General features: G+C 38.6%; 1 protein-coding gene across 4 annotated transcripts in view; it reads right to left on the bottom strand.

Annotated features, from left to right (window-relative positions):
* atp8a1 (ATPase phospholipid transporting 8A1) overlaps window positions 1-27,423 on the bottom strand; it is a 345,629-nt gene that overhangs the window by 230,529 nt on the left and 87,677 nt on the right. The window contains exons 6-9 of one of the 4 annotated variants that reach the window (XM_060824479.1): window positions 24,440-24,480; window positions 19,651-19,724; window positions 12,178-12,247; window positions 1,674-1,801 (exon numbers count right to left, since the gene is read on the bottom strand). In XM_060824479.1, the coding sequence (XP_060680462.1) occupies window positions 1,674-1,801; window positions 12,178-12,247; window positions 19,651-19,724; window positions 24,440-24,480 (313 nt within the window). Of the gene's footprint in view, window positions 1-1,673; window positions 1,802-12,177; window positions 12,248-16,747; window positions 16,822-19,650; window positions 19,725-24,439; window positions 24,481-27,423 lie in introns of all 4 variants that reach the window. The other 3 variants (XM_060824487.1, XM_060824496.1, XM_060824506.1) reach the window with 3 other exon arrangements.

Genomic DNA, 27,423 nt, shown 5'->3' with positions numbered 1-27,423 from the left:
GACTGATTCCCAAAACTATCATTCAGGGATATATTAATAGCTAGTGACAGCTGCTTAATGAACACAAATATTTACTGATTTAAGCCTTTTAACTAGCTGAGAGAAACATTTCTTGACATAAGGTAGTAATTACAAAATACTCTTTTCAGGATAAGTCACGGAATACTAAAGTGCCATGTTTATTTTCATCAGGAATTTGTTGTCTCAAATTGGCTGATGATTTGATTTGTGTCAATAGAAAAGTGTTTTGCTTCAAAAGTGACATCCTTAATAAACTAGTAATTTTACTTCTGTCAAGATCTCTTCTGATTAATGCCCAGGCTGGGCAACTAAAGTAATAGTATTGAGAGAGAAGGGCATAGGGTACTGGGTAGTGGATGCATTGTGCTAAGTTGGCATGGGGCTATGAAATGCCAGTATCACTGGGGACATATGCAGTATAAGGGGCCATGAGAGATGGGCATAAGATGACACGATGATCTGAAGGGTCATGCAGGATTGGATATAATGTCACAGGAGTGAGAGAGGCCATGCAGGATTGGCTAAATGGACATGGCACAAGTAATTTGAGGAGCTATGGGGTGAGCGCAGAGGCATGGTTATTATAGGGGGAGAGAGCGAGAGCGAAAGCGAGAGAAAAAGGGAGGTTTCTTTTTGTAATCTCAATGTTATTTACAATGCTGGAGTCCCAAGACGGGCGTTTCAGGAACCAGGCAGATCTCTAGGTCTCACTCGGAATCCAACCTGCATACCCAGACCAAAAGCCTGAAGTGTGTGTGGCCAATTTTAAAGGTCAGTTTTTGAAAACAGGAGAGCTCCTGCCTCTACACCCTTTGTCCGGGATGAAAATGAAAATAAAGCCGAGTGTTTTTGTATCTCCAAGGAATTGGCACCTACATGAAGCTCTTTGGAAAAAATGCACCAGAGAACGTAATGAAAATATTCATTGCAAATGTAACCTGTAATAGCAAGGTCAGTAAGACATTTCATGGGCTGTAATTAAAGAAATTGATGCATATTGCACTTTTTGTCATGTCAACTTTTAATTATTCTGTCATGTACTTTAACAAATTTTATATCACATATTTTTGAAAATAAGGTATTTTATCTTTGCCTGTGTTCTGAAAGGGACTTCTGGATAAACAGAACATGATGGCAATGGTGCCACACAAGGTGCAATGGAGGGAGCTACAACTCTACCAACTGAGTCAGTCAATTAACATCTCCTTCAGCAAGTGATCTTAGGGATTTGATCCTTAGACTATCTACAAATGAACAGTGGCAGCTGGACAACAATACATAATAGCCTATCAAACCTAATGCAAGATAAATGGAAGAAACAACTTGACTCACCGAGGAAATAAAATACCAATGATGAAAGATAAATTAGCAGAAGGTAACATGAGGTCACGCTCAAAAATATTTAAGATAATTGCAAAAACAATGCATTGCTTTAAAAAAGGAACAATATTAATAGTACTAATTTTTGCAGAACTCTAGAAAAGATAAGGATTACAGCATTGGCTGCTTGTAAATGAGAGTACAGAAAGTTCTCCTCTCAAGATTTAAACATTGATGAAAGCAACATTTATTCCCTTTAATCAGTAGTTACACATTTGCAGATACCATTCTGAGCAGAAAATGAGTGCAGCTTTTCCTTCAGTTTACTTTACCTTTTTCCATCAAAGCGAATATTGCCCACAAAGTCATACAAGTGCCGATTAGGACTTTCACACTCAAGTTTCCCAGATAAATTCATCAAACTATCAATATCTTTTAGCTCTGCTGTCTGAGGTAGACCCTTGAGAAGAAAAGAAAATCGGAAATTTACTTATCATTAAAATCTTATTATTGATTATTATCTTTCAATTTTTATTATTAATATATGATGTGTTAATCTTAATTTTAGTTTAGTTAGGTAGCTAGATGATGTTGGTTCATGGAGTGCCAAAAATAAAATTGTTATTGAATTCCCATAGAACCATGTAACATGCCAGTCAAATCCAGTGCATTTTAGTGCAACACAAAGTAGAATAATATATTTTTTCAGTCTGTTATACTTGGTGATTTCTTACAGAACTTTCCGTGGCTTTAAAATGTAGAACTGATTGCTCATTATGTTGATTCTTCATGTTCAAACAGTAAAACCATGAAAAACTTTACATCACAGAAGATGACCTTTCAAATCTTCAGTGCCTAGCACAAAGAGATATCCAATCTAATCCCATGTTCCAGCATACCCCTGTAGGTTACAGCACTTCAAACAGGGTAAGGCTATAGTATGGTCCGAGCATCATGATCGACTACTTTATTCCTCAGTGATCGTATACAAAACAAGTATTCAGCCAAAGTTTCAAGTGCTCATAATTTCAAGTTAATTTTGATTCAAAAACCTGTGTTTTCCAGCAAACCATACAGAACAGATCGACATTTGCCACTAATTCACCAGAAAAGTGTATATTCTCTCTTGTTCCCATGCCACTCCGTATCTTAGAATGCACGATATATACATAAACATATATATTCTTCCACTTATAATTGCACCTTTGTCTGAAGGTACCAATGTAGCCTGGGATAGTACCATTTGCAAATATATTCCTTGTTCAAGTGCCTCTTCTTCAGTTCCTAGCCCAGACAGTGAATATCAGCAAGCAATCAAACTTACCCTGAAACACTTCTCTTCCACCTGAGAACCTCAGCAGATTTTAACAATTCTTAGACACATCGATCAATTATAATATAATTAATGCTACCCTAGATGAATGGTGAAAGGTAGAAATCAAATTTGGCCATTTCCTAATTTGCATGGCACAGTTAAAAACTAAACAGAGGATATAATGCTATACCACCAAGAGATATTAGTTGAAAGCAATCTTCTCATGTATCCATTTATGAGGCAAAACATTTTGGTAGCAAGAATTAAAAAGTTGACTGTTATTTAAACAGAGAAAGACTCCAAAACGTGGTACACAGAGATATCTTGCCTGGAGTTGGGGAGCATATTTACAGAATAAAAGGGCACACATTTAAAATTATTGTGGAAAAGACCAAACCCCCTCAAAATATAGTTGCATATCCTAGACCCCAATTTTGTTTTAAGGAAAATGTAAAGCATTATGTTCCAGGTGCAATTCAATTATTCAAACTACCAAGCTTGAAGTAAAACCGACTTTGTTCTTACACTACAGTTAAAATAGAAACAAAACAAAGAATTGGAATAACAACTCAGGAAAACTTAATAGAATAACAGATTAACTACTCAACAGCCACCTCAAAACTGTAACATCCCATAAACACACTATTGGCAAAGGCAAATTCAGTCAAATAGATTGTGTCTCATACAAATCTCCAGTCCAAGAAGGACAAGCATTAAGAGAAAGTTCAGAAAGTGAGAGAGGTCAGACATATTGCTGCAGCAGGGAGGGATGTACAGCAGCTTCCAAACCTCAACAGCTACTGAAAGTGAAAACAAAAGTCCTGGTTCTGTGGGAACTTGACCCCATTCCTTCATGCTGCTTCTATTGTTCCAACTTTTAAAAAAAAACTTAAAGCCTCACCATTATAGAGTCATAGTCATAGAAATGTAGAGCACTAAAACAGACCCTCGAGTCCAAATCATCCATATCGAACAGATATCCTAACAGAATCTAGTCCCACCTGCCAGCACCCACCCCATATCCTTCCAAACCTTTCCTATTCATATACCCATCCAAATGCCTTTTAAATGTTGCAATTGTCTTAGCCTCCACCTCTTCCTCTGGCAGCTCATTCCATATATGCAGAGGGTGGTACATGAAAAGGTTGCCCCTTAGGTCTCTTTTATATCTTTCCCCTCTCACCCTGAACCTATGCCCTCTAGTTCTGGATTCCCCCACCCAGTGAAAAGACTTTGTCTATTTATCCTATCCACGCCCCCCCCAAAGATTTTATAAACCTCTATAAGGTCACCCCTCAGCCTCAGCCTCTGATGCTCCAGGGAAAACAGCCCCAGCCTATTCAACCTCTCCTTATAGCTCAAATCCTCCAACCCTGGCAACATCCTTGTAAATCTTTGCTGAACCCTTTCAAGTTTCACAACATCTTTCCAATAGGAAGGAGACTAGAACTGCACACAATATTCCAACAGTGGCCTAACTAATGCCTGAAACATCGATTTCGCTGCACTTTAGATGCTACCCGAACTGCTGTGCTCTTCCAGCACCACTAATCCAGAATCTGGTTTCCAGCATCTGCATTCATTGTTTTTACCACCTTAATGTCCTGTATAGCTGTAACATGCCCTTCCAACTCCTGTACTCAATACTCTGTCTCAACCCCTCCATTAAAAAAGGAATAAAATCTACTTCTTAAAGCCATAGCATCATCACAAATCATAGACTCAATCAAATGTCTTCTCCCAGAGGGCAGTGAATGCTGAAATTCTCCACCCACAGTGCTGAGAAGGCTAAGTCATTAGAGCTATTTAAATAGGAGGTAGACAGTGTTTTGAAATACCAGGGAGATGATGACAATGCTGAAACAAATACAGAAGTTGCTGGAAAAGCTCTGCAGATCTAGCAGCATCAGAACTGAGTTCTGAGGAAGGGTGCCCAGACCCAAAATGTTAACTCTAATTTCTTTTCACAGATGCTGCCAGATCTCCTGAGCTTTTACAGTCACTCCTTTTTGTTTCTGAATTACAGCATCTACAGTTCTTTGAGTTTGTATTTGATGACAATGCTGGTTTGACAAGGTGGAGGAGTTGAGGCCTGAAGCAAATTGGCCATGACCTTGTTGAATAGCAGGGCAAGCTTGAGGGGTCATATGACCTACTGTTGCTTGAATTTCTTACACTCTTATGTCAATGTCAACAGCAGTGACATTTGGGTTTTCAGCTTTTGTCCATATCTGGACCAAGCCTATAGTGATTCTATTCGTGACAAAACTCAAATGAAGCATCAGTGAGTGGTCATCATTGAGTAAGTGTTGCTTGATAGCACCAAGTCGACGCTAATGAATTAGCGATCGGTATGATTGGACTTAATCAGAACTTTGAGGATATGATAGACTGTTTTCCATGTTGTCAAGCTGTATACTTGTATAAAAGCAGCTGCAAGATGGTGGAAGGCAAGAAGGATTAAATACAAAATGCTTCATTGTCAAACTCCAAGTTTCTCTCATCATAATTCATGGATATGTTCTGTCCTAACAGCTTGAGAGAGACATGGTAAGTTTTGGAACTACAAATGGTGGGAGGTTCTCTCAGTACTCAGTAGTGACTTGGTACCATCTACAAGATAACACTGCTGATTCATCAAGATTCCTCAAACTGCACCTTCCAAACCCACAACCACTGCCACCTCGAAGGACAAAGGTATGAAGAAAATAATTGGGCTATTATGATCTATTGGCTGGGTGACCATTTATTGCTCATCCCTAGTTACCCTTGAAAAGGTTGTAGTGAGCTGCCTCCTTGAATTGCTGCAGCTATATGGAAGAGGTATACACACAATGGTGTCAAGGAGGGAGTTCCATGGTTTTGACCTGGAAACAATGAAGGAACAGTGACATATTTCCATGGATGGTGGCTTCGAGGGAAACATGAAGATGGTGATGCTGCCATGTGTCTGCTGCCCTTATCCTTCTAGATGATAATGGTCAAGAATTAGAATGGTACTGTCTATGGAGCTTTGATGAATTTCTGCAGTTAATCTTGTCGATCGCAAACACTGCTGCCATGGTGTATCAGTATCAGGAGGCATAGAGCGCAGAAACAGACCCTTCGGTCCAAACAATCTATGTCAAAAATAATCCCAAATTAAACTAGTCCCACCTGCCTGCTCCTGCCCCGTAACCCTCCAAACGTTTCCTTTTCATGCATCGATCCAAACATCTTTTAAACGTTGTAATTGTACCTGCACCCATCACTTCCTAAGGAAGTTCATTACACACATGAACCACCCTGTGTAAAAACTTTGCCTCATGTCTTTATTAAATCCCTCTCCTCTCATGGGTAATCCAAGATGGATGATGGGACAAAACTATGGCTCTAAGAGCTCTCATTTTTTGAGGTATTTTAGGTGTTGGAGCTGATTTCGTCAATTCCATGAGCAGTAATTACTGTTTTATAATCGGTTGCATTGTTTTCAAACATTGAGGAGAAATAAACAACAGCAGTTTAAAAAGGAGGAAGAGACACCACATGGTCAGTGAGAGAGAGAGCGAGAGAGAGAGAGCGCGCGAGACAGCGAGATCGAGGAAGATAACTACGCTGCTGTCTGACACAGCAGTGAACCTGCACAACTACTGCTTCTCCTGTTTGAGTTCAAGTATTTCTGGACATCAGAGTGCATCTAAGAAAAATGAACAATTAACAAATTCTCAGTTAACCTTGGAGAAATGTGTGTGGGAGAGCCCATGATACAGGAGCAGGTAAGTGCATGATTTTAAATATAACCTTGTTGTCTTCTTTTAATAGTGAGTAGAGTGGGTGCTTTTTGGTTATATGTTATATAGATCTGTATCCTAATTAAAATTTAAAAATATAAAACATAGGTACTAAGTTAGCCTGAAGTAATTTTTTTAAGAGCAGTAAGTATGTGCTATTTTCTGGGTCTATAGATTGTTAAATTGCAAAGATGGTCTTTCGTAGATGACATGCTCTTCCTGTTGGATGAGAGAGATTAGAGAGAGTTTCCATGTTATGGATCATTATGTCTACACTAAGTGTAACGTGGCGAATCCTATCAGATTGCATGGATTGGTTGGAGTGGCATTCAGAGGCAATGAGGAATTTACTGGAGCTGGGGGTGTGATGGATGGCATTTATAGAAAGGGAGAAAAGCTGCAGATACAGTCAGGTAGATGGGTTACTGCCAGGAAAGGTAGGAGAAGAGGTCTCCTGTGGCTATCGCCATCTTAAAGAAGTATACGGTTTTGGAAAAAGTAAGGGGTGATGGACTTTCAGGTGAATGTAGCACAAACAGCCAAGTTTCTGGTACTGACATCGACTCTAAAGTAATGAGGAGTACACCAGGTTCCGAGTGATCGATTGCGATAGGGGACTCTCTAGTCAGAGGCACAGAGAGATATTTCTGCGGCCAATAGCAAGAAACCACAATTGCGTGCTGCCTCCCTGGTGTCGGGATCAAGGCTATCTCAGAGAGAGTGCTGGATATTCTCAAAGGAAAGTGAGACCAGCAGGAGGTACATTGGAACTAACAACATAGGAAGGGAAAAGGATGAGATTCTGAAGGGAGAATATAGGAGGTAAGGCAGGAACTTAAAAAAGGAGATCCTTGAGGGTAGTAATATCTGGATTACCCCCAGTGCTGTAAGTTAATGAGGGCAGGAATTGGAGGTTAAAACAGATGAATGCATGGCTGAGGAGCCGGTGCATGGGAGAAGGGTTCACATTTTTGGATCACTGGAATCTCTTCTGGGGCAGAAGTGACCTATACAAGAAGGATGGATTGCACTTTAATTGGAAGGGGATTAATACACTGGCAGGGAGATTTGCGAGAGCTGCTTGGGAGGATTTAAACTAGTAAGATGGGAGGGTGGAGGCAGAAAGCAAGGAGATAGTGAGGAAAGAGATCAATCTGAGACTGGTACAGTTGGGAAAAGGAGCAAGTCAAACAGTTAGGAACAAAGCATAGAATGTGGTCAGACTGATAAAATAAACTGCACTTATTTCAACAGAAGAGGTCTAACAGGGAAGGCAGATGAACTCAGGGCATAATTGGGAACATGGGACTGGGATAGTATAGCAACTACAGAGGTGTGGTTCAGGGCTGGACAGGACTAGAAGCTTAATGTTCCAGGATAGACATGCTATTGGGGGTTGGGAGGGGAGGTGAGAGAGAGGTGGAGGAGAAGCATTTTTGATAAGGGACAGCATTACTTCAGGAGGATATTCTGGGAATACATGCAGGGAAGTTATTTGGGTGGAATTGAGAAATAAGAGAGGGATGATCACCTTAGCAGGATTGTACTATAGACTCCCCAGTAGTCAGTGGGAAATTGAGACACAAATTTGTAAGGAGATCTCAGTTACCTGTAAGAATAGCTGTGGTAGAGGATTTCAACTTTACAACATAGACTGGGACTGCCATAATGTTAAGGGTTTAGATGGAGAGGATGTGAGGATTGCAGACGCTGGAGATCAGAGCTGAAAATGTGTTGCTGGAAAAGCGCAGCAGGTCAGGCAGCATCCAAGAAGCAGGAGAATCGATGTTTCGGGCATGAGCCTGAATTCCTAAAGAAGGACTCATGCCTGAAACGCCGATTCTCCTGCTCCTTGGATGCTGCCTGACCTGCTGCGCTTTTCCAGCAACACACTTTCAGCTTAGATGGAGAGGAATTTGTTAAGTTTGTACAAGAAAATTTTCTGATTCAGTATGTGGATGTACCTCCTAAATGTGTATAACTTCACGTACTTTTGGGAAATAAGGCAGGGCAAGTCAGTGGGGGAGCACTTTGGCTCCAGTGACCATAATTCTATTAATTTTAAAATAGTGATGGAAAAGGATAGACAGGATCTGAAAGTTAAAGTACTGAATTGGAGGAAAGCCAAGTTGGACAGTATTAGGCAAGAACGTTCAGAAGTTGATTGGGTACAGATGTTTGCAGGTAAAGGGATGGCTGGAAAATGGGAAGCCTTCAAAAATGAGATAACAAGAGTCCAGAGATGGTATATTCCTATTAGGGTGAAAGGCAAGACTCGCAGTTGAAGGGAATGCTGGATGACAAGAGAAATTGAGGTTTTGGTTAAGGAAAAGAAGGAAGCATACGCCAGGTATAGACAGCAGAGATTGAGTGAATCCTTAGAACAGTTTAAAGACTGTAGGCGTATATTTAAGATGGAAATCAGGAGGCAAAAAGGAGACATGAGATAGCTTTGGCAAATAGGGTTAAGGAGAATCCAAAGGGATTGTATAAATACATTGAGGACAAAAAGGTAACAAGGGAAAGAATACAACCCCACAAAGATCAGCAAGACAGCTTATGTGTGGAACTACAGGAGATGGGAGAGATACTAAATGAGTACTTTGCATCAGTGTTTTCTGTGGAGAAGGTCATGAGAGATACAGAATGTGGGGAAATAGATGGGGACATCTTGAAAAATGTCCATATTACACAGGAGATGGTGCTGGATGTCTTGAAATGCATAAAGGTGGATAAACCCCCAGGACCTGATCAGATGTACCCTAAAGCTCAGTGGGAAGCTAGGGAAATTATTGTTGGGCCCCTTGATGAGATATTTGGATTGATCGTCACAAGTGAGGTGCTGGAACTCTGGAGGTTGGCTAACGTAGTGTCGCTATTTAAGCGGTATGGAAGAGCCAAGAAACTATAGATCGGTGAGCCTGATATCACTGGTGAGCAAGTTATTGGAGGGAATTCTGATGGACAGGATTTATTTGGATAGACAAGGACTGATTAGTGGTAGTCCACATGGCTTTGTGAGTGGAAAATCATGTCTCACAAACTTGATCGAGTTTTTGGACAAAGTAACAAAGCGGTGAGGGCAGATCTGTGGACTTGATCTATGTGGACTTCAGTAAGTCATTCGACAAGGTTCCTCAGGGTAGATGGGGCAAGTTAAATCACTTAGAAATCAAGGAGAACTAGCCATTTGAAAACAGAAATGGCTCGAAGGTACAAGACAGAGGGTGGTGGTGGAGGGTTGCTTTTCAGACTGGAGGTCTGTGACCAGTGGAATGCCACAATGATCAGTGCTGGGTCCGCTGCTTTTCATCATTTACATAAATGACTTGGATGTGTACATATGAAGTATAGTTTGTAAGTTTTCAGCTGACATCAAACTTGGAGCCGTAGTGGACACCGAAGATGTTTACCTCAGAATACAATGGGATCTTGATCAGGTGGGCCAATGGGCCGAGGAGTGGCAGATGGATTTTAATTTAGGTAAGTGTGAAGTGCTACATTTCAGAAAGGCAAATCTTAGCAGGATTTATACACTTAATGGGGAGTATTGCTGAACAAAGAACTTGGAGTGCAGGTTCATAATTCCTTGAAAATGGAGTCACAGGTAGATAGGATAGTGAAGAAGGTGTTTAGTATACTTTCCTTTATTGGCCAAAGCATTGAGTACAGGAGTTGCACAGTCATGTTGCGGCCGTACAGGATAGTGGTTAGGCCACTTTTGGAATATTGTATGCCATTCTGGTCTCCTTCCTATCGGAAGGATGTTGTGAACCTTGAAAAGGTTCAGAAAAATTTACAAGGATGTTGCCAGGAGGGTTTGTGCTACAGGGAGGGGTTAAATAGGCTGGGGATGTTTTCCTAGAGCGTCGGAGGCTGAGGGGTACCCTTAGAGGTTCATAAGATCATCAGGGGCATTAATAGGCTAAACAGACAAGGTCTTTTCCACAGGACGGGGGAGTCCAGAACCAGAGGGCATAGGTTTAGGGTGAGAAGAGAAAGATTTAAAAGGGACCTAAGCGGCAACTTTGTCACTCTTCCATACACACACAGGGTGATGCGTGCATGGAATGAGCTGCGAGAGGAAGTGGTGGAGGGTGGTATAATTACAACATTTAAAGGGACCTCGATGCGTATATAGGAAGGGTTTAGAGGGATATGGGCCAAGTGCTGGCAAATGGGACTAGATTAGGTTAGGATATCGGGTCGGCATGGATGAGTTGGACTGAAGGGTCTAGATTAGATTAGATTAGATTAATTACAGTGTGGAAACAGGCCCTTCGGCCCAACAAGTCCACACCGACCCTTCGAAGCGCAACCCACCCATTCCCCCCTTTACCTAACACTACGGGCAATTTAGCATGGCCAAGTCACCTGACCTGCACACCTTTGGGCTGTGGGAGGAAACCGGAGCACCCGGAGGAAACCCACGCAGACACGGGGAAAACGTGCAAACTCCACACAGTCAGTCGCCTGAGGCGGGAATTGAACCCTGGTCTCTGGTGCTGTGAGGCAGCAGTGCTAATCATTGTGCCACCGTGCCACCCACTGTGTCGCCCGTCTGTTTCTGTGCTGTACAACTCTATGACTCTGTGTGCTCTCTAGTCTTGAAATCCCCATCTTATGGAAAAGATAACTACCATTAACTCTAGCTATATCTTTCATTATTTTATTAATTGCTATCAGGTCACCTCTGAACTTCCTACACTCCAGTGAAACAAGTCCCGGGCTATCCAGCCTTTCTTTACCTTCCATACATGGCAACATCCTGATAAATCTCTTCTGAACCCTCTGCAGCTTGATAATATCCTTCCTACAACTGGGTGACCAGAAGTGGACATGATATTTTGGAAGAGGCCTCATCAATGACCTGTACAACCTCAATGTGACTTCCCAAAGAGGAGTGTATGTTTCTGGATATGGTGTTAATGTAGTCAGATGCTTTGTCCTGAATGGTGTCAATGTTTCAAAGTTATTGAGTTGCACTCATTCAGGCAAATAAGGATTATTCCATCATACTCCTGGCTTATGCCTTGTAGGTGGTTGACAGGCTTTGGGGATCAGGAGGTTAATTACTCGCTGCAAAATTCTTGGCCTCTACCTCATCTTGTAGCCTCAATGCTTATGTGGCTAGTCCATGCTTTAAGGGCTCAATAGTGGTGGTACCAAATCACATTTAGCAATGGACATTGAAATCCAAAGTACTTCCTGTAATTTTGCTACCCTTCGTGTCTCTTCCAATGGTGTTTAATGTAGAATAAATGATTCTTTAGGTTATGGAATGCAACATGTAATATAATCTTTAGGCCGTATAGCTGACTGTATACCACTGCGAGATCACAGAAGACCAGTCTGTCCTGCTGGTGGGGTAAGACAAACCCATGAATGCTGATGGAGAAATTGGAGGCAATGGGCTGCAAGGTTATTCAATATTCAATCCGCCATCCATTATATCACAGATCTTTCCTGACGGTTGCCTTCCAGATTCATTGCTTCAATACTTGCTTCTACCTGGTCTATCTCCAATTTTTTTCCAGTTGTGATAACAGATCATCAACATGATACTTTAAATCTTTTTCTCTTACAACAGATGCTCAAGCTACATTCAACATTTTCAAAGTTTTAGTTATTTTACTTACTCATAAATAAACCAAATTGAGACCAAGAAATGGCTTTCCTACAACTTGATTTAATTTGAAACTGTTCGGATAGTTATGTTTCTCAAATACTAACACAGACCGAAAATCTTACCTGACGGATCTTAAGATTTGTTTCTCCATCTAAGTTGGAAGTTTCAATGTAGCACATTGCCTGTGGTTCACTGACATGAAAGAGAATGACAAATTTATCAACATTTGAACAGTTTAAAATATTTCAGAAAATGTGCAAAGTTGAAGCATTTATTTACTGACAGAAATGAACTCCAACAGAACAAGTGCTGTTTTTCATTCCTTACATTAATACAGTATTTTTCATTCAAAAGACATCTTTAGTTTCTCACCAAACTCATGGCTAACCATTATAACTATGTTTGTAAATGTTGCAGTAAATTTGTTGCAGTACAATGTATTTAAAATTGCAAAAACTTGAAGAGGAAGTATTCAAAAATAAACTGAACATGTAAAAGAAAGAGTGTCTGTGGAATACTGGAACACTTCTTGAAATCATATAACTTTATTGATTAAATTATGCACAAAATTAGTTAATGGTTATACAAAAGTAGGTGGAATGAACCAAAGATGTTTTAAACAGTTTTGCACCACAAATAAAATACTTCATAATGTTTTGCACTTATTCCTTTAAACACATCTTGCTGATTCTATTCCTACGGATATTTAAGGTGGAGGAGGAAAGAACTCATGATTTCATTAAACCAATGCAAACTGCCAATTATATTGAAGGATCAGTTCTTTGATTGTTCAGAAAGATGTGCCTTGGGAACTTGTGCATACGGCAATAAGGGTAATAGCTCGTGCAAATAATACATGCGCAAGAAAAGATTTTATGTACCTGTTAACCAGAAGGGAGTGGGACAGGGAAAGCAACATCCAAAAGGCAAAATTGTATATATAAAACAATCAGAAAAACATTTCATAAAAGCACATCAGTTAACACAGCAATGAAGCTACACAACAGTTAACAGATACAAGTCAGAAAAATAGAACTGTGCAGCAAGCTTCCTGATTAGTATGTTACAACACCCTGAAGTGCAATTGCAGTATAGTAGTAGTTATATTTGCCACAGCAACATGCAGCTTGTCACATAATACAGAAACTGAGAAGTTATAGATTCAATAACATGCAAAAGAGAACATTCAGAAAAGTACAGTGGGTCCTCCAGTGGGATTATAAAGCCCACTAGGAAATATACTATTTAACAGGGTATCTCCAAAAACAGCTAAGATTGATTAAATTAACTTTTTTAGAAAAGCAAATTTTGCTTCAGCTTTAAATTACAAGATGTAAACAGCCTTAAAATATTTTAAGATGTTTTGCTTTAAAGGGTAAGTAGTAGCAGCTGGATTTCTGCAAGAAATCATTTTGGCATGGTTTATTTCATTGCTAGAATTTTTTTTCATGATTTCACTATCAGTTATTGTATTACCTTCTCAATGCATAATTTCCTGTACATTTAGCAATAATTAAACATAAATAAACAGACATACTGCAGGGAAAGAGGTATAACTGGAGAAAAGGCAATTATGATGCGTTGAGGCAAGATTTAGGAGGTAAGGTGGAGAAGGAAACTGCAGGGGATAGACATAGTTAAAACGTTGAGCTCATACAAGAAACAGAAACTGCTGGTCCTTGGTAAGTATGTACCTGTCAGTCAGGTAGGAAGTTGAGAGGAGGAGGCATGGTTTACTAAAGAAGTTGAAACTCATGTCAAGAGGAAGAAGGAGGCTTATGTAAGGATTAGGTGGGAAGGCTCAGATAGGGGGCTTGAGTGTTATAAGTTAGCCAGAAAAGATCTAAAGAGAGGGCTAAGAGGAGCCGGGGAGGGGGGGGCATGAGAAATTGTTGGCAGATAGAATCAAGGAAAACCCTATGGCCTTCTATAGGTATATCAGCAAAAGAATGACTAGAGTACGATTAGGGCCAATCAGAAGTAGCAGTGGAAAGTTGTCCGTGGAATCTAAGAAAATAGGGGAAGCACTTAACGAATATATTTCGTCAGCATTCATATTGGAAAAAGGGCAATGGAGGGCAGCACGGTGGCTCAGTGGTTAGCACTGCTGCCTCACAGCTCCAGGTTCAATTCCCGCCTTGGGCAACCGCATGTGTGGAGTTTGCACATTCTCCCCGTGTCTGCGTGGGTTTCCTCCGGGTGCTCCGGTTTCCTCCCATAATCCAAAGATGTGAAGGTTAGGTGAGTTGACCATTCTAAATTGCCCATAGTGTTAGGTGGATTAGTCAAGGGTAAATGTTGGGGAATGGGTCTGGGTGGGTTGCTCTTCGGAGAGTCGGTGTGGACTTGTTGGGCCGAAGGGCCTGTTTCCACACTGTAGGGAATCTAATTCTAGTGAGAATATGAGAATACAGGCTAAAAGATTAGATGAGATTGAAGTTGACAAAGAGGAGGTCTTAGCAATTTTGGAAGATCTGAAAATAGATGACTGGGCCGGATAGGATTTATCCTCGGATTCTCTGGGAAGCCAGGGAGGAGACTGCAGAGCCTTTGGCTTTGATTTTTACGTCATCATTATCAACAGGGGTAGTGCCAGAAAACTGTAGGATAGCAAATGTTGTTCCCTTGCTTAAGAAGGGGAGTCTGGACAACCCTGGTAATTATAGGCCAGTAAACTTCGGTCGTCGAGAAAGTGTTGGAAAAGGTTGTAAGAGATAGGATTTATAATCATCTGGAAAAGAAGAATTTGATTAGGGATAGTCAACATGGTTTTGTGAAGGGTAGGTCATACCTCACAAACCTTATGGAGTTCTTTGAGGTGATGACCAAACAAGTGGATGGAGGAGAAAGCGATTGATGTGGTGAATATGGATTTTAGTAAGGCTTTTGAAAAGCTTCCACACCATAGGCTATTGCACAAAATATGGAGTTTTTGCGCTGAAGATGATTTCGCGGTTTGGACCAGAAATTGGCGAGCTCAAAGACAGAGGGTGGTGGTTGATGGGATATATTCATGCTGGAGCTCAGTTACCAGTGGTGTGCTGCAGGATCTGTTTTGGGGCCACTGCTGTTTGTCATTTTTATAAATGAGCTGGATGCGGGGTGTAGAAGGATGGGTTAGTAAATTTGCAGTTGACACTAAGGTAGGCAGAGTTGTGGATAATGCCAAAGAATGTTGTGGGTTACAAAGGGACATAGATAAGATGCAGAATTGGGCTGAGAAGTGGCAAATGGAGTTTCATGCGTAAAATTGTGAGGTAGTTCTCTTCAGAAGAAATAACAGGAATGTAGAGTACTGGGCTAATTGTGAAATTCTTGGCATTGTAGATGAACAGAGATCTGTGTGTCCAGGTGCATAAATCCTTGAAAGTTGCCACCTGGGCTGTTAAGAAGGCATAAGCTGTGTTGGTGTTTATTGGTAGGGGGATTGAGTTTCAGAACCACAAGGTCATGCTTCAGCTGTACAAGACACCGGTAAGGTCGCACCTGGAGTATTGTGTGCAGTTCTGGTTATCGCATTATAGGAAGGTTGTGGAAACTTTGGAAAGGGTTCAGAGGAGATTTACCAAGATGTTGTCTGGTATGGAAGGGAGGTCTTACAAGGAAAGGCTGAGGGAACTGAGGCTGTTGGAGAGAAGGAGGTCGAGAGGTGACTTAATCGAGACGTATAATCAGAAGGGTGGACAGTTAGTGCCTTTTTCCTTGGATGGTGAAGGCTAAAATAAGGGGACATAGCTTTAAATTGATTTGTGATTGATATTAGGGATAGTTTCTTCACTCAGTAGTAGGGGCTTGGAATGGCTTGCCTGCAACAGTAGTAGACTCGTCGACGTTAAGGGCATTTAAATGAGTATTGGACATATATATGGGTAATAACAGAACAGTATAGGTTAGATGGGCATCAGATTAATTTCACAGGTTGGTGCAAAATCGAGGGCTGGAGGGCCTGTACTGTGTTGTAATGCTCTATGTTCATGGCTATATACAGCTTTGATGTGACAAAATTAAAGCACTATAGAGTATTATGATCAAAAAGGGATGATTTCTGAACTTCAATCTTAGACAGAAAGAACTTTAGACATTTTGATATTTATATTTAATAAAATTCAAGTTGGAGAATACATTCATGTTAAATTTTGTTCTGACTGTTGTATATCAAGGAATAGATTATTGTGACATCTTAGTGCAATGAAGATTACTTGGGTGTATAATTATCTATTGCAACTGCAATTGACCACACTACAGAATTACAGAACAGAAACAATAAGAAAAGTTCTTAGTCTCAACTATGCTGCCGCAGAGGCAAACAGAGATTAGATACTTTCCAGAAGCAGAAACCATTGAAAGCCTGAGGGCTTGCCTTTGTGCATTTTAGAATTTTGTAGACAAAAGCATTGGAGGAAGTCTCAGGACGAACTTTCATCCCATCTCAGTAGTGAAAAAGCTACATTGCATTAGAGACAAGGAGCAAAATTTTTGTTTTTTTTTAAAAGAATCTATCCCTGGCCCTTTTTACATCACCACCAGACAAGGTCATTTCTGTCAGTAATCAAAATTTATGCAGGAATCTGATACACAATGTGAATTGAAATACATTTGAAATAGAATTACAAATAGCCACTTTGGGCTGCTTTTGAGGACCCACTGCTGCTTTAAATGCTACAGTATTATGTTCCCTAAATCAAATCTGACCTTGACGACAGAATGACGAGGTCAGCTGGGAGATGTTCCCCATTGGTCACCTTCACAATCTCCCCTACTGCCACCTATATTAATCCCAGCAGATAGAGGGTTAGGACGTACACACAAAGACAAAATTAATAGGAAGGGATAAGGTAATGATGGAAAATGTGATGGGAGAAAGTCAAAAAGCAAATTGATTGGTTATACAGAAAATAAAAGAAACAATTAAAATTTCTTTGCTATATAATTTTTCAAAATCCATTTTATTCATGTCAGATGCAACCATAACATCCAAGAATTAATTGGATTGTTTTAAAAGTACCATGTGCAGAAGGATCTGTACACAATGAATTTAATAGGAACATTTTTAAATAACTAAATTTTACAAAAATTAATGTCTCCTTATCAATTCCACCAAATTTGTTTTCTAAAGTATAGAAAATGGACTTAGGACAGTAATTTAAACAAGCGAAAACTCTTAAATTATCTACAATTCCAGATAGTCAAGAAAACGTATTAATTTGATGGCTTCTGGTGATTTTTTGAAGTTCTGGTTTTTAAGAATTGGCAATATTCGATAGTAGTTAGCCAAACAAATTCCACAATCGGACACATGGTACATGAAAAAATGTTAAAATTAATTTTAAACTTACTGTTTATAACAATCTATATCTGAATGTCATATTGGTAACAAATATCAACACATTGGCAACAAAATTATGATTTTAAGGCAAAATAGCGGTTGAGAACAAGTGTTGTGCACAATTGAAGCTCTTTTACTGCTAAATAAAAATAATATTTTTATTTTGTATAAATCTTTGAATGAAAATTAGGACTTTTTCATTTTTACTTATAAAGGAGACATAGGTCTTAGGTGACTTGAACAGAAAATGGATTTTGCAAAACAAAATATCTAAAAAGGTTTCAAAGAAAGAGTCTCCAAGAAAATGGTTCTGCAAAAAACTATGGACACGAAGTTGCATTTTGGGAAAACTCAATTTTTGAGTTCCATATTCTTCATTATAAATAGTAGTGCTTTTTCAAAAAAAACTTTCAAAATTCATGCTGAATTTAGTTTAAGCTGACTGTATAAACGACCATATCCTTAAAAGATCCTCTGAAAAAAAAAGCTAATGGTAATGAGAAATCTTAAATATAAAACTATTTCAAAATAATATAAATATGACATATCGTGGCAACACTTTTTGAGCAATTAAAAACTATTTTAAACTGCAAGAGTAATTTTGGGTGCTAAATAAATGAAGTAATCTTATGGGAGGGTACATTTTCTAATGGTAGAGGGGACAATAATCAGGGGACATAGATTTAAGCGAAATGGTAGAAGATTAGCAGGCAAGTTGAGAAGGTTTTTCATTTGGAAAGGGCTCTCTGGAACTCATTGCCTGAATGGACAGTTAAGTCAGAAACTCTCATAATATTTAATTAGTATTTAACGTGCACTTGCATTGCCACAGGCTCTATGGTTTTGGCCAAGAGCTGGAAAATAGAATTAGTGTAGTCAGATTTTTGTTGACTGGCACAGACAGAATGGGCCAAATGAACTCTTCCTGCGGTGTAAATGTTTATGACTCTGTGCACTGAGCGAAAATATTACTTGCAAGGATTTGGTGAGCACCTCAGCAAATATTAGAGCAGTTCAGCACCTACTGGCTGGAAATTCTGCACTTTCCCAAAGAACATTTATGCTCCTTCTGCTTAGGAACTGATAATAAAACTTTACACTTTGCGGGCTTACTTAGTCTGCACCAGATTTTCCTCTCCTTTTCTGAAATCTGCTTCCAATCCTATGGCACAGAAAGAGGCCATTCTGCCATTTTGTGCTTGTCCCAGACCTTTGATTCAATTTGGCCTATTCTCCTTTCTTTGTGAGCACAAAACATCTTCCTTTGCAAATATTTCTCCAATTTTTCAAAAAAATTATTAACCCCGCTTCAACTTTCTTTTTCAGAAAATATTTAAGATCATAACTTTTTAAAGAACATATTAAGAAACTGTCCCCTTTTATTTTTCAACAAATTAACTTAAAATCTGTGTTCATGGGCGATCAACACTTTGGCTTTCCTTAACTACTACATTAAAACTCCTAATTCTGAAGACTCCCATTAAATCTCTGTTGAGCCTTAATTTTATATTTTCTCATGTCTCAATATAACTAAGTTCCTCATCACTAATTATGCTCGTAAAACTCTTCTATACCTTCTCTCAAGCTTTTGTGATGGGTTCTCAAGTGGTTTGCCTAGAATTGAACAAAATGCTACAGTAAGGCGTAACTAATGAGTTATAAATGTTTTGCAAAACATCCTTTTTCAATCTATTTCATCCCACAGGCATCCATACTTCAGTTCCCATTATGGATGTGAAAGTGGAATCACACAGCATACGGAATGTCTGTTCCCTCTGACACCAGGGATAAAATGTGGGAGCCAGGCAAGGCCCGATGAATCACCAGAAGCTCGTGCATTTCTTGGACAATCCTATCAAAAGTCTCTAGGAATACCATGGATGTTCATAACTAACACACAAAAACATAGTTTTAATATTAAACACTACTATGTTGTCATGTTAAATTCAGGATTTGGCAATGCTGAGAAAAATACATGATAGTTTAAACCTATTGAGGATATTGTAATTGTGAAAATAATTTAAAATGTGGTTATGTATCGTACAGTACAACTTCCACTTTACATAGTTATTTATATGAATTGTCCTTTCTGACTCAAAAGTCAGAAACCTGACATTCATTATTAGGAAGAGACATTCTAAACAATAAGTGAGAAATGCTTGCTCTCATTCCATTTTGCCTTTGATCCCATTTTCTTGGAGCAGCACCAGGACAGTGCAGGAGGTAGAGGGGGGCCATCCTCTACACAAGCATCAGCAGGCATCTCTACCTTGATGAGAGTAGCACAGTATCAGCAGGTATGAATTCTGTGCAATTTATTTTAACTATATCGCCAACCTCTACCTGCAAGAAAGAAACTATTAAGTGGTTAAAACTAGTATCTTTGAATGGTGTAGTAAACTGATTTCATTAAGTTCAACAATATCTCATTATGGTTCTATGAAAGTTTTATTCATAAATTTTAGGGACTAGGATATATTAACAGAGGAGTTCTGAAATATTTTAAAATGCATACCACATGAATCACCTTAAAAACAGTTAAAATGATGGAACTGTCCACGTTAAAATTTGATGGTGCTTTCTTCTTCATTTAAGTTATATTGTATATCCATGAGAAATTGGCCACTTGATCCAACTCATCTATGCTGATGTTTCTGGCCCATAATTACTTTCTCTTGATCATGAAAGCCTTCTATATATCAATAGTGTATATTCACTATATATTTCACTTAATTATAGGTGACATCAATCCTGTCCACATCAGAAATGCAAACAAAAGAATTATCCAGAAGGAATCAGTAGGTATGCATTCTCTGCCAATCTACTAGTTCATTTTGAGGAGGAAATGCACAGAGGTTGTGCTGTACGAAGTCACTAACATAGCAAACAGAGGGGCTGAGGTCTGGGGGGTAGTCAGGAGCTTGGGAATGAAGTGAAAAAAAAAGGAGAACCATAAAAATTCTGCAGTAAACACAGTACAAATAACAAACTCGTCATCATGCAATGGACTCCAGGTTAACATTAGGCTGAAGAAATGTGCATCAGGGAAAACCAGGTTCATGAGGCACTGGAATTAATACTGGGGCAGAAGGTTATCTTTTCAAGATATGCTGAACAGAGTTGGGACTAATGCCCTCATGGGAGGATAACTAGTGTTGTAGAAGGAAGGCTTAAACAAATATGACAATACTGGGGAATCAATAGAGGTTTTTTTTTTAAAACAAATTGATTTATCTGGTCTGAGTTTCATAACAAGGACATCATTTACTGTTCCTCTCTAATCATCCATTAAAGTGGCGATGTTGAGCCTGTTGTTGAACCATTGCAGCCCAAATGGTGGAAGTACTTTCACAATGCTGTTAAGGAGGGACATCCAAGATTGTGACCCAATGAAGGAGGATACTTCCAGCTATGTCATGTGGCAAGCCACAATGCTGATTGGGGCAGTTTTCAAACAAATCTAGCAAGCTAAAAACATTAACCCATGAGGTTCTGTAGGCTATTGCTCGTGCAAGCACAGATCACTTCATTATCTGAAGAGTTGCAAATGGAATTGAACACTGAATAAACAGTGTATTTCTGACCTTAATGAAGTAATAGTTGAGCTTATGACACTACCTTATGAAACTTCTGTACTGATGTCCTGTTGAGGAGATAGTTGACTGCCAACAACCAAAACCAAAAACATTCTCTTTTTTGCAAGATGTGGTGGCAACCAATAGACTTGCTTTTAATCCCCAGATGCCACTGTTTTCAGTTTTAATCAGGACTCCTTAAATGTTACTTTTTTACTGCCAAATATTGCCTTCACGTCAAGAATAGTCACTTTCACCTCACGACTGAGAACAATCACTTCTGTCTTTGCTGGACCAAGGACGTTATGAATTCTGGAGCCAAGTAATCCAAAGTGAACACCAATAAGCATGAATAAGTGACTTTTGGTAGTACTGTTGACTATACCTTCAATTATTCTCCAAATTATTAAATTCTACAAAGTTGATGAGGTAGTGGTTGTCTGAATTGAATTTGTATACTTTTCAGACAACATATATCTTGAAGATTTCCACCCATTCAGGAGATTCGGTTAGTGTATCTGTACTGAAACAGCCTGGCCAGAGAATTAGCTGGTTGTGGAGCACAATACCAATAAGAACAGAGATATTTGTTTTGTTTAAAATGTTCTGGTGGGGTGCTTAAGTTAAGGTGCTAAATGGTCACCGAAATAGACTTTTACAATCTTAGTTCATCAGTCTGAAATTAATTACATTTGTTGTTAATTATAAAGACAGGTCACAAAAGCAGTGCTTGGGCATAAAAACAAATAGATTATTCCTATAAATGAAATCATAGAAAAGCAAACAACTGAGTAAAAGAGGGCTTACTGAATTTAAAAATGTTTTATTTTCTTTAGGCACATGATATTAAAATTTTGAATCAATTTGGCTTTGCCGACAACATTTTAAGCCTGTGCCCAGTCACGTCTTTGGTGTAATAAATTTATTTTTGAATAGACTGAAGAAACTGAGCAGCTAACTGGGCTGGGAGTTGAGGGTCAGAGCCAGGCTACATTATCTCAGTCAGCTAGTACTATAATTGATTGTACCATGAAATCCTCTGTAGCAAGGCAGAAAGCATATTTTTTCCCTCAAAGGTGAAGCAGTAACAATATTACAATGCACATTAAATGTAGCTAATTCAAATCTAAGAATGTGGGACCCCACAAATGTAACTCTCCTGGCCCACCAAATGGACTACCCCCTGGCCAAAAACAAAAAAGTGCTTATTCTTCGCATGCAGGTTAAATACTTTTCTCACTGATATATGACTGAAACCATATATACCCATGCTGGAAATGTCGAATCTCCTGCTCCTTGGATGCTGCCTGACTGGCTATGCTTTTCCAGCACCACACCCTTCAACACCCATCAAAATCCCAAGAATGAAATTTCATGCATTACCATGGTCCAAATCATGCCACGGCAATGACACACACTGTCATTATTCAACTGAAAATGATATGAACTTTGAGTGTTTGCACATGCATAGAATAATATGGAAATCTAGAGGTTGCCTTTCATAGTATGGCATAGTCTGTTTGAATCATTATCTCCCTTCAATTCACAAATTAACAAGAACTTTCATTCTAATACTGCTTACCTCATTGCAAAGGCCCTGCAGAAAAGTACTTGTACAAGGTATCACTAGGTTTTAATGACATACTAACTTCATAATTACTGCTAAGCATACTTGCTGGCCCTGAGAAGCTTGTTTTCCTATACAAGGTGTCAAATTTCTCTAAGAGACTTAAATTTCCATTTTTAAAAAGCATTTTTGAAAGTTTTTATCTTAGCTTTACTTTCGCTTCCACCATGAAAAAGTCATACATTTGTCAACATCCAAATTAAAATTTAAGAAAATTAGATGTGTTTAATTTCCTGGATTTCTGTCAGTGATTTATTTTTTTTCACTGAGATTGGTTGCTTAGTCACTTGTGGACATCAGTGTTGCTGCACAAAAGGACATGCTGCCAGACTTAAACGGTTGTCAGGAAAGGAGAAAGTCATGCCATAGAAAGTGCTAGATCTTTGCAAGCAGGTTTCTTTGAGTCAGCGACAAACACACTTTCTTCATCGTTTACTGCAAAATACAGGCTATCCGTTGTCTGATCTACAATTTTATAAATATACATTTCAATGTGGAAAGAGGTTTGTGATATTTTTGAAAATTAAGTAAAACAAAGCCTACCCCAGAACCTGAAATACAGATAATTTCTGGAACCATTAAATTCAGAATTATTCTGAGTTATTCTTTTTGATCACAGAAATTCACAGACAGCAAAAAATATTTCAGAACTCTCCCATTGACATATCAATAAAATTTAATTGTGCTTGCAGTCTGGTGCAATGATACGTGCAGCCTCAAAACAGATTTTAAAATATCACGGAGCTTAAAAATAGCACCAATAAAAAAAGCTAGAGACTTATGCAGTGGTGCCACATAAGCATGTAATTCTTTCAAAAACACATTGCTCTATAATAAGTAAGCAAATAGACAATTCCTGTTATGATCATATATAAGCATAGTGTAGTAGTTTTGGAAAGGCACTTTTCCATTTATAATTTAAGAGGATCAGAATCCAAGATTTTCCTGCTTTACTGTATAAAATTTTAAATCCAACGGCTCTCATTAAACATTATTTCAGGCATCTTTCTAATTTAATCAGGAAAACTGGAATGAGGACAAATTAGGAAACAATGTCAATTCTTTTTTTGCCCCAAACATATAAACATAGATGAACATATCCTCTGTCGGAAGATTAGGCCAATTTAAGTCTATGTTCTCAAAAAAAACAGTCGATCATGTTCAATTTTAAGGGTCTAACTGACTCAGGAAAATTTTAAAACATAAAAACGTTGTCACCTCAATACAAACAAAATGAAGTGGCATTCATTTGTACATGATAAAAGAACCATTACACAACTGCAGTTATGGCCCACCTTCTACCAACAGAAATTTTTTTCTGCTTTGGTCATCAGCCATGTTCAACTTATTTCTCATTTACCGTAATCAAACTAGCTAAGGTAGTGGTAATTTCATCAGCTAAACAGAATTTAACGGATGTCAAGTAAACTGCTTTGCATGTTCTCAAGAAACACCAGGAATAGAAGGGGAGTCAGATAATTTTCAAAATTTTTTTTCTCTCGTCTCACTTCATGTATAATTTTCGTTTCATGCTTTTCGGTTAGGCAAACTAGGAGACAGCAGGAATGGATTTTGGATTTTTCTTTATTCTGTTCTCATAAACTTATCAAAGGAACATAAATATAAGCTGGATATCATATTTGAACCAAATCATTCAACTGCTTTACTTTGAATAATTTGATAGGTCTCCAGTGAGTATTATTCACATCATCATTCAGCAGCTTAGAATGCATTTTGTATTCTTGTTAGAGAAATGAACAGCATGATAGTCCACTCAGATTGCACAGCAGGTAAATATTCCTATTTATTTTATAGAATTTTCATTTATTTGACTACGATGGAACAATATTTCATACCTTTTCCCAGTGGACAATTTCCCAAGCACGATTTCTCAGCACTACGGATAAAATACATTATAGAATTAAATATAGGCATTGACTCTTCACCAAAGTTGAAATAAGTCAAAAACAAATGGTATAAAAATTAAGAAGTTACCCTACTTATAAATTTTAACTGTGCCTAATCAATTGAAGTCCAGTTGCAATCAAAATTGTGAAATACTGTATCTAGATTATAGTAGAACAGCTAAATATGCAGTAAGCTCACAATATGGTTAAGTATATTATTCTATAACTTTACTTTTAACTCTAAAATACATAATCAAACTTCCCTAAAATTATACAGGTTGTAATAAGAATGGAATGTTTTGGAACAAAAAAAAGAATTCTACACTGTAATGCCTTTCCAGAAAGATCAATGAATTTAGTTCTAAGGGGAGATATTAAACCTTATAATGAGGCTGCAGTGAGTGCTTTTATTTTGTTTCAACAGAGATATCATTGCAAAAGCACAGAGGAGATGATTCTTCATATTAGGAAGCATTGCAAAGATAAAAGGACTTTTCAACTGAATTACAAAGAAGACAGCTGAAACAGATAAAACAAAGGATCATTTGATAGGAGGTAACAATACATGAGATGCTTCAGTAATTCAGTGCAGCAAACAATGATATTTACAAAATCAGCAGCGATTTGGAAAAAAACGCAAAGTCGTCCACATTTGTAGCTGATATTAAAGTTGGGGGGCAAAACTGCAAATAAATGAAAAATAATCATACAGAATGAAATAAACTGAAGTACTAATCAATGCATATTATTGACAATGTAAACAATTTGTGATAATTTGGCAGAATGCAACTTAAGGAACAGAAAACTGGTGAATACAATTTCAAGCCATCAATGAAGGGTTGAAACAGCAGTTGACTGAGCAAAAGGAGAACAGGTATAAATCTCAGGAACCGATATAGATTGCTACCCAGACCTATTAGTGCAGTTCTGGTTCCCATATAATAAAAATGACAGGGTGATGAAACACATCTAAATTGAGAGCTGGACTTAGGCACCTCCATTTTGGGAAGTGACTTTTGATGCAGAAAACATTTACAATGATGAAAAACAGGAGAATTAAAAAAAACTTGCATCCCATAAAGTGTCTTTAATCTCCCGAGACATTCCAGGGTAATTCACATTCATGGAAGTGTTTTTGAAATGCAATCATGACGACAGCACACACTTAAGTGCAGTATTTAAAGATAATTAAATCTCACAAACAAATTAAATCAACAAGTTGATCATTTCTAAAAAAAAAATTATGATATTGGTCAAGGAATAGACATGAGAAAAAAATCCCCCTGCTTTTATTCAAGTCATGCTGTGGCGTTTTAAAACATGTCCATTCAGGAGCTTGCAGAGCCGCCTACCAAATGAAACACAGAACCTCTGACACTGCAGCATTTGCTCAGCATTAGAAAGTAATAAACAGTAATGTATAACATACAATTTGTGAGTGTGTTGTTGCAAACCTAGAGAGAGGAAAAAAAGGGTGGAATGTTAGAGAAATGTCAGAGGCTGGTAGAAAATGAGTACTAAGGGAGGCATTGAAATTTGAGAGGAGTTGGATAAAGCAGAGGCAGATTACTGCCATCATGGGATGTTATTCCTGATGAAGGGCTTATGCTCGAAACGTCGAATTCTCTATTCCTGAGATGCTGCCTGGCCTGCTGTGCTTTGACCAGCAACACATTTGCAGCTGTGATCTCCAGCATCTGCAGACCTCATTTTTTACTCACTGTTATTTCTGAGACACTAGGAGTGTCCAGATGGACTTTTACAGTCTTTGCTAGTCCTAAAGTTGGCACGCTTTAAGGTGACTCTACTTGTCATGTCAGATGTTGGTTCAAATCCAGCTCAGAATGTCTGGATGACTGTATCCTCACTCTGATTGTCTGGAATTTAGTAATATAGAACTACATAACCAAAACTGGAGAGAAATTTTGTTTTAAAAAATAGCTGTGCGACAGCAATAAACTCTGATCATCCAGGTAGAAGTTGGGTTCTGTCCCCATCAGTGAAAGTATTTGTTTTCTTAAACATTAAAACAAATGAATACTGGAAAATTGCATTTCTAATTCTGTCCAGTTCAATTAACAGGTGTCTATCAACGTTTGAGTGAATCAAGGTTTCAGCAGTCATAAGCCTGCTCCTAAAGGACATGGAATCGCAACATGAACTGCTTCTAATTCAGAATACTTGTCACAATTATGAAGTATATTTACAGACAAAGACCAGTTGTTGTTCTTCCAAGGTAAATGCAAAGCCACACTGAATAAAGGTAATAGATTCATTGTGTCATACAGCATGGCCAACAGGCCCTTCAGCCCACCATGTGACTCCTGATCAACAAACACTAAACTACACTAAACAGGCTTACTTGTACTCAGTCCATAGCCTACAATGCCATGGCATTTTAAGTGCTCATCCAGATGCTTCTTAAATGTAGCAAGAGAACCTGCCTTCACCACCCTCTCAGGCAACGCATTCCATATCTCTAAAATGCCCAGGATGAAAAATATTTCCCTCAGGTTCCCTCTAAACCACTTATTCCTCACATACAACTTATGCCCACTGGTCTTAGATATGTCTGTTGTGGGAAAAATTTCTCATAATTATGTACATCTTAATCAGATTCTCCATCAGCCTCCTCTGCTCCAAGGGAAACAAAACCAGCCTAACCAATCACTCCTGATAACAGAGTTTCCATCCAAGTCAACATTGAGGTGAATCTCCTCTACAACCTGGCCAATGCAATCACACCTTCTGATACTGCCATGACCAGAAGTGCACACAGTATTCCATATGTGATGTAACCAATGTACTTTAAATTTCAACAATATTTCCCTGCTCCTATATTCTACATCCTGCCTAATGAAGGCAAGCATCACTATCATCAACACCAGCAATTCTTTTTGTTTTTTTCAGCAAACTTACTAATGATATCTTCT

Source organism: Hemiscyllium ocellatum, chromosome 1 (assembly GCF_020745735.1).
Source record: "Hemiscyllium ocellatum isolate sHemOce1 chromosome 1, sHemOce1.pat.X.cur, whole genome shotgun sequence".
NCBI classification, from domain to species: Eukaryota; Metazoa; Chordata; class Chondrichthyes; order Orectolobiformes; family Hemiscylliidae; genus Hemiscyllium; species Hemiscyllium ocellatum.
The sequence above is the reverse complement of the archived record's forward strand: the minus strand, read 5'-3'. Positions and strand labels throughout refer to the sequence as shown.